Source organism: Octodon degus, unplaced genomic scaffold (assembly GCF_000260255.1).
Source record: "Octodon degus isolate 3935 unplaced genomic scaffold, OctDeg1.0 scaffold00131, whole genome shotgun sequence".
Lineage (NCBI taxonomy): Eukaryota > Metazoa > Chordata > Mammalia > Rodentia > Octodontidae > Octodon > Octodon degus.
In genome coordinates this window covers 24,476-33,057 of record NW_004524707.1, presented here as the reverse complement: position 1 = coordinate 33,057, position 8,582 = coordinate 24,476, and the positions used below count along the sequence as shown (strand labels likewise).

General features: G+C 47.2%; 1 protein-coding gene across 1 annotated transcript; it reads right to left on the bottom strand.

Annotated features, from left to right (window-relative positions):
- Positions 1-426: 426 nt before the first annotated feature.
- On the bottom strand, positions 427-1,445 carry LOC101583955 (high mobility group protein B2). The gene has a single exon (XM_004641109.2). It carries the CDS (start codon positions 1,438-1,440, stop codon positions 811-813), a length of 630 nt encoding a protein of 209 aa, XP_004641166.1. The 5' UTR covers positions 1,441-1,445; the 3' UTR covers positions 427-810.
- Positions 1,446-8,582: the final 7,137 nt, after the last annotated feature.

Here is an 8,582-nt window from a genome sequence, read left to right as displayed (position 1 = left end):
CAGAATATCCTGTCTGCTTCTTGTACTATGGATAACCACTAAGAAGATAACAATGTACAGTGTATTGACTATCAAAACTGTCCTATTAATCAGCCGTGAAACTATCTCATTCATATTTATTTCTCAATAAAAAAATAAATTAAAAATAAGATTTTCCTCACCTTTCATATAGGTACCAGAAATTTAAACTAAAAAGCAAAGAAATAACAGTACAATCTGCTACTTAAAAACTAAATGGGGGAAAACCTCAGAAGAAACAGAAGAGTTCAAAGCAGCTGGTTCTAGAAAGCAGGATTTCAAAACAGTAGAGCAGACAGAGGATTACAGCTTTTCATTATAAGTGTAGTGGTACTATTTAATTTTTTTAAAAAAGTCTTATATTCTAGTCTGACTAAAAAAAAAAGATGATAATAGTTTTTATTTTTATTTTTTTTAATATACATAATTTTATTACAATTTTTTTTAAAAAAAAACACAAAATGCAACATCCTAAACAACTCAAAACTTAACTATTGGTACTAGTTCCTGCAAATTTGTTGTGCTACCTTACACATGGAAGAAACCATTAAATATTTAGGAACATTCAACATCAAAAGCTTTAAAATCTAACTGTATGTAGTAGCCCCTCAAAAAGCTACAACCTGAATTTTTTAAAAAAGTATTTTTTTCTACAAAGAATTTTATTAGCTATACAAAAATCTGTACAGTTTTTATACTGAAGCTAATGTTGAGCTGCACTTGAATTCACATTCTTAGCAAAACAATTGCCTGAGCACACATACACTCCATATGCCATTACAGGACAGCCACTTATTCTTCATCTTCCTCCTCTTCCTCTTCCTCCTCTTCTTCTTCCTCCTCTTCCTCCTCATCTTCTGGTTCACTCTTCTTCTTTGAGCCTGTTGGCCTACCAGGGCCCTTCTTTCCTGCTTCACTTTTGCCCTTGGCACGGTATGCAGCAATATCCTTTTCGTATTTTTCCTTTAGCTTAGCCGCTTTTTGTTCATATGGTTGTTTATCTTTGGCTGACTGCTCAGACCACATTTCACCCAATTTTTTTGCAGTATCTCCAATGGACAGGCCTGGGTGTTCACTTTTGATCTTTGGGCGATGTTCAGAGCAAAACAGGAAAAAGGCAGATGGTGGTCTTTTAGGTGCATTTGGATCTTTCTTCTTTCCCCTCTTATCGCCAGCTTTGGGAGGAACGTAATTTTTCATCTCCCTGTCATAGCGAGCTTTATCACTCTTCGCCATATCTTCAAACTTCGACTTTTCCTTGGCAGACATGGTCTTCCATCTCTCCGAGCACTTCTTGGAGAACTCGGCAAAGTTGACCGAGGAGTCGGGGTGCTTCTTCTTGTGCTCTTCGCGGCAGGTCTGCACGAAGAAGGCGTACAAGGACATCTTGCCCCGCGGCTTGTTGGGGTCTCCCTTGCCCATGGCGGCGCGGCCTTCTTCCTCCTTTGCTGTGGTCCGCCGACCAAACAAAGGGGACCACTCGCCACACGGAGGGCCTGGAGTAGTTTTCTTGGAGCCCGACAGCCCCTTCTGGAATGGAAGCGCCTTTGTTTTGCTGCCGGAGCTGTTTATTGGCCCCTGGGAGTAGTAGCGCCTCATGTCTGCGCAAAGTGGAGTCCTGCAGTCGGGGGAGATCCTGTTCTTTTCCGTGTTTTACGCCCTTCTCGATAATAGTTTTTAAAGTAAGCTTGATTGTGTGGTACTAGAGCCTACCTTTCCAGAGGAACTCCTCAGCATAGCACCCCAAACTGGATTTTCTTGACTTCTGTCCACCTCAGCCTCCCTCCTGGTGACTGAATCAGCCCCTAGCCGCCTGTTCTGTATAGGTCACATGATATGCTGCCACTATTGTACCCCCCCTACCCCCCCACACCCCTCCCCCCCCCCCCGGCAGTCATCTAGGTTCCTTCTCCCCCTCTTCACCCATCCTCCTGCCTTAGAATCCTAGACATGAGCTGGGTCAGTAGATTCTGGCCCTGCAAGCCCTGGTCAACTAGCCTGCTCCGGTCTGGTGCACTTTGCTCCCCTGCCCCCTCAGCTTGCAAGTGCATAAGAAATTGTCTTCCCCACCTCTCCCTGTACCTACAGTGGGCAGCACTAAGCATGGCTGTCCAGAGATGGGCTGGCAAGATGGGCACAGGGCCCTCCCTTGGAGTCAGATGCTACCTCTGCTAAGGAAACCACTGAACCTACAGCCGGATCAGCCACCAGTCACTCCCCTGATTCATTTTGTAGCCACCAAATTCATGATCTCTTTCAAACTATGGTGCCAAATAATTGATACCTCAGCATAAATTCAGCCTATTTGGCTGTACAACATTTTATCTTGTTTTGGTTTTAAAATCTTGTTGTTGGGCCAGTGAGATGGCTCAGTGGACTAAGCGCCTGCTTAGACAAGTGCAGGGACAGGAGTTCCATCCCCTACACCACATGCCACACTGGCCTGGCTCCTGGGTGCACTGAGCAGGCCACCAAGACTGGGCATGGTGGTGCATGCCTGTAATCCCAGCACTAGGAAGGCTGAAAATAGGAGGATCACTAAGAGTCCAATGTGTGTAGTGAGACCCTATATCAATACATTAAAAAAATAATAAAATCTTGTTGTTTTGTCTCATCTGTGGACGAAGGAACACTATAGACAGCATACAATGCAGACTCAAAGCAGAAGTCACCAGCCACACGACTAGCAGAATGGACACTATCCTTCCAGACCCTCACCATCCCAGAGAGAGGCATGGCTGGACTGAACATGATTTTCAATGTGATCGAGGCAAGGGACTCTGGTGCCCCATTTTCTTATGTACTAACCATGGATATGCAAGGGGACAGATCCCGAGCTTTGCGGTCCAGGTTGCAATCTCACTAGCATGAGAAATAGTGTGGTCCTCACACAAGTTATGTGTGGATTTGCATATCCGCCTTGGTTTCAACTGGAGCTCTTAAAACCCTGCCACAGAAATAGGATTCAGCTGGGCCAAGCAGGTCACTAAGCAGAAAATTTGGTTTGTCTCTCCTATCTAGTCATTAGATATCGGACTATTGGTTGTTGTGTCTTCTTGTCCTATAAGTTTTGTGTCATTTACTCTTTATCAAAGCACTGATTAAAATACTAAATTAGTAAGGTCCATGAAAATGCCCTCTGTGGGCTGCCCTTCAGGATGACAATAAACAATGTGCTCTGTTAAACCAACAAGGTCTCCATCTAATATACTATCATCGGTCTTGCTTATCTAGTCTATGCCCAAAGATAGCGATTGTGGAGGACCACCTGAGCAGCTCTCCTTGAAAGAAGAGTGACTGTCTCCATTTTGACTGAGCCTGACCCTATTTCCTATTTACAGAGCTGGCTAGGACTTCTGTTTATCAATTGGCCTTAGGTAAATGTAGGCCACCCACCTAGCTCAGCTCACAATGATCACCTATTTCCCACAATTCTCAGTCAATCCTCCTCAAGCCACTGCCCCACTGAATAAAAACAGGGTGAGGCCCTGGGTTGCCTCTTGGTTCCGGAAAGCCATCTTCGTGGCTGGACTTAGAGCCCCTTGACTCCCTGATGATTGAAAATAGAATTTAGTGTCTTTATTTTCACCGTGGGTTGCATTGTAAGTGTTAGATTGGAATCAACTTGATGGGATTCCAATAACGTAACTTTGGGATTATAAATATTGGCTTCCTGGACCGAGACGAGGTCCAGGAAGTGTCTCCTACAAGCGATGGGTGCCTCTGTCCAGTTCCTGCTAAAGTCAAGGAACCTTACATTCATATCCAGTTCCGCCTTGCATCTGCAGGGTCGGGATGTGGACAGAAGGGGCTGGGAGGAAGGGAAAGGGATCCAAGAAGCCATGCAAGGCAGCATGGAAATGACACTCTTCATTGCCCTGGGGAGAGAAGAAACATAGCCTTGAGAAAAGCCCAGATCATTCATGTACTAGAGTAAATGTGTTTATAAATGTTCTCATCAAAAATTTCCCTCTAGTTTCAGACAGAACCCCCAGACAGGCTTGGTACCTAAAAACAGAGAACACTAAAAGGGAGAAGAAACAGAAAGCTTGGAAATGAAGGTCACTCTCCCACTTCTTTCTTTCTGGATACCCTCAGACAGCACTGGCCTCCTCACATGGAAGACAGTGAGCTGAAACTGTGTGACATATTAGACATTTTTTGGAACTATCCATTCCTCTTCAGCCAAGGCAGGGAGACAATGCATAATCCATACAGCTGAATTCCTCACTCCAAACTCCCCTAGGAAAGGGCTTGGGGTCCATCAAACTGGACCCTAAAAGAACACATCACTCCACTCAGGGCTCAGCTGTGGCATCACTCTTCTGTGGCCCTTTTGTGGCATCTTCTCCTGTGTTCCAGGAGAATATACACTGTCACTGAACCCATCGTGGTGGATGTGTAGACTGTTTACATGTCCATCACATCTACTCTGTTGTCAGCAGTGGGATTGAACGCAGATGCTGTGTCATTCATCTTTGCATTCCCAGGTCCTGGCATCTGCTACCCCTGGGCACACTGAGGGTCTTTAGAAAGGGTGAGGGTGGCATCATCCCACTTGCCCTTGCCTATTCCACCCAACCCAAATCAGCAAGCTTAGTGCTCAGCAATAGTAGCTGCCCAATAAACAGATGTTAAACAAATGAAGCCAAGTATATGCCTGCCTGGGAGAAAGGTCCCAGGACAATACTTACTGAGCTGCCTGCATAGCTCATCCCTGCCCTTGACCGGCCAAGGCCCCTGGAGGAGCCCTGTGGCAGCCCACTTGGGCTTCCCCTCAGTGTGACTATAGAAATCCAGAGAAGGAGGGTCTCCTTCCTGGGGCACCCCAGAAGCCTCAGCGTGGGAGAGGCCCTGCATCCAGAGGACACAAGGCTCAGCACCTATCTCAGAGCAGGAAGCTGAGCTGGAACCCATAGAGCACGGGTGTGGGCCAGAGCCAGGACAATTAGAGTGGGGCTGAGGTACACAGGATGTGAGAAGTGACCTTGTGCACAGGCTTGTGGAGGGGACATCCCAGTCTTTAGTGCTCCCCCGCATGGGTACTCTATAATGAGTCTCCCAGTACCATCCCATTTCCAGCTCTACAAGGCTCCTGGTGCTCACAGGAGTATGTCTGAATTACCTGCCTGAATGCTTAATGACAGACACAGGGAGCAGGCAGCTCGTGTGTGTGTGTGTGTGTGTGTGTGTGTGTGTGTGTTGCAGAAGAGGCAGTGTCTTTCCCTTCTTTTGCAATTATTTGTGGCCGACTGTACTGCAGACTTCTATTTTCAGTGTCTCTGTCTTACAGGAGCTGTGTCCACCTTCCCTGTGCTGTCACCTTCAACACTCCTGAGTCTCTGGCTAGAGAACTGACCTGTTTCCCCAAGCGAGGCTTTCCTGAACCCTTTCCTCAAGTTTAGCACTCACACCTGCAGGCCCTGCTGTGACCCAGGCTGACACAACCATCTTCTCCCAGAGCCAGTCAGTCACCTTATGGCCAACCAGTGTTCACTGGGGCTGGTTAGGCCAGTGTAGTTCTTTCCTGTCTCCTCCACTTCTGAGCTATGGAATTACCCATTGCGCCAATCAATAATTCATCAGATTATCCTCATGCAGTCTAAATTAGATCGCAACACCCCTGGCTAGACTTTGAAGTCTTGCCTTACCTGACTCCACCACATGGCCAGCTTTGCAATGAAGTCCAGCCAGCTCGCTCTCATGCCAGGCTGCTCTCTCCACAGCCTACTCAGTCTTAGCTCTGTCTCCTCCCCATATACCGGCAGTGGTAAACCTACCGCACTTGTGCTGCAAGGAGCTGTTTGTACCGTCAGAAGCTCTAAATGGCTCACCATCACTGCCTAGACGATATGAATTTTTTTATTGAAACCCAACTTGCTCTTTAAGATCTCATTTCAAACCTCAACCTCACCATGGGCATCCCTGGGCTTCTGCTGCAGACAGAAGTATTTTCCAATTAGAAGCATACAATTTTGCATTTAATTGCACTCCATTTGTTTGATATTTTCCAGCTCTGTCTTCCCACAGAGTTGTTAAGCAATGCAAGGGCAGGCCACTGTCACCGACTCCCTTGGTCGCCCCGCAGCACCACGTACTTGCTGAGTTCCTGCAGTCTTGCTTCCTTGGTTCTTCCTAAACTCCTCCTTCCTCTTAATCTGAACTACATTTAATCCTTCAGCCCACAGTGGCGCTTTCCCCTCCAGTCATCAGGGATTAGACCCAAAGAACATGATTAGACTCTGGATCAGAATATTGTGCAAGAGAAGGCTGGCGCTGACCTGAGGAGCCGATGATAGAGATTGAGAGGAGTGGGTGGATTTGGGAGATAAAGAAAGTAAAGAGAGACTCCATTTATCCAACTCTCTTGTTTCCAAAGCACATTTGCATCTATTACCTCCTCTCACCCCTAACCATTCATGCAGTATACTAAGTAGATATAATTATCTGGGCGTAAAAGGTAATAAAATAAGCTTGGGGGTTCCAATCACCCAGGTCCACACAGCTACTTAGGACAACATTGGGGGTCCCATTCAGATCCTGGGACACCACAGCCAGGGTCTTTCCTGCCTCATGTCCCCAGGACCAATGCTGCCACCAACAGGGAGGGGCTGGGTGTTAAGCTGAAGAGTCCGATTCGGCTACCTGCCTCAGCCTATTTACACAGTTCCAATTGATTTGTTGTAACCTGTAATTATTTTGCTGAATTTTTTTTCACGCTCCATTTGTGTTTTACTCTCTAGCTGACAGGCCACAGAAAAAGCGGCTCAGGAGACGAGCGGGAGCCAGAGAAGCTGTGTGAGCTCTGGAGTAAAGTGAGGGGATCCCTATGCTCCCCATTTTGTATCAATCTCTGTGGCTTTTCCACTGGGCCCAACCTGTCTCTGACTTGAAGCCCACCAACCAGGGCCAGAACCTCTAGCATCCTAATCTCCTTCTACCATGCAGCCATTTCATGTCTGTCAAGCCCCTGACTGTCAAGGGAAAGGAAAAAGGAGCAGTGTGAGGGTGGGCTGTTACTTGTCTGTATGAGGCATGACTGTACAGTCCCACCTACCTGGCTACCCACCACTACATCCCCAAAGCTGATTGGAATGTTTGGAGTGCAGACTCGCTCCTGGCACCAAAATCTGAGGCAGTCTCCTGTGAGCCCCCTGCTTGACTGGGCCTGAGCTTGGGTTCCCTCTGCATCCTTATAAAGAATCCTACAAAGTCAGTTTATGGGAAAACCCTCATTCTTGGTATCTGATCCCCTCAGTATCTTACCCCTGGAGCCTGTCTTCAGCGATGACCCTACCAAGTTGGTTGAGCCAGAAACCTTTATCCTCAATGTTTCTTCTCAGTGACTTTCCATCCCCTGAGCCTCCCTCCCCAACATGTGACACACAACACACACGCGCATGCATACTTGTATACTGGAGTCAGAGTTGAGTCCAGTCTCTCTCCCCTACTGCAGGACCTCATTGCAGTGGTTCCTATACCTGTCACCATAGTCTTCTTGAAGAAAGTGTTCCTTGTTTGGGTGATTTTTTTTTTTGTCCTTAATGGAGATTGTGGGAGACTACCATGTGCTCTCTCCTGAGAAATGAAGCCTTTGCTGAGGACTGTCCTTCACCTCTCCTTCATCCTATTCACTGAGCTATGTAGAGCCAGCTATATTGAAGCAAATGTTTCTGGCAGTGAAGGTGCTGGCCTTGCACACATCAGAACTATTTGTTCATTGCCAATGGGGGCCCTTGTGCCTGGCTTGGCTATGAAGTTTCTTTTCCCTATGCACTCTGCCACGATTCCCACCCACCTCCCTCATTGATACCAATAAAAGCCATGAGCTTTTGCAGACCCAGTCATTTGTTCCGCAGAGACCACTGGGTCATCCCAGAACTCCTCAACTGTAGAACTTTCTCCCTTTTGTCTTTCTTTTGCATCCATGTGCCATATCGCTGGGTGGATTAGACTGATATCCTCTGCAGGGGTTTTGGTAAGAGGTGGCCACTCAATACATAAAGCTTGGGAAAAACTTCTGCCCATGGTCTGAATTGATCAAGTTCTTCTGAGGTGGTCAGGGCAGCTCCCAGCTCTGTTCCCTTCATGACAACTTAGCTGTTACAACCCAGACCCCAGGCAAGGCTTTGTTGCGTCGGAGTGGCCATGTGGGGCACTGGGAAGACCATGTATTCACTCTCCCCTCATTCCCCTACAGCTCAGCCAGCACCCAATCCAGCCTCTGCCCTCCCTGGGGAGCAGCTCCTCCTCTGTGAGGGCTCCCTGAGGAGGACTTGACTTCGCTTTGGCTTTTGGATGAGAAAGGAGGAACAAAGGGCTCTCTACCTGAGGAGAGCCCACACCGCAGTAGTCAACCGTCTCTTAAAAAGGGCTTCTCTGAGAAGTGTGTCACCAAGCAGCTTCCTTGTTATGCCATTCCTAGAGTATACTTACACAATGAAGACAATTACAGTGTCCCTAGGTAATGTGATCTTATGGTACCATGATCATATCTGTGAGCTGTCCTTGGCCCATATGTTGTCAAGTACCAAGCTGTTCTCAGCTTCCACAGTCTTTGCAAA

What these genes read in the sequence shown, in the direction of transcription:
- LOC101583955 (XM_004641109.2), bottom strand. Translation starts at nt 1,440, where the DNA reads ATGGGCAAGGGAGACCCCAACAAGCCGCGGGGCAAGATGTCCTTGTAC.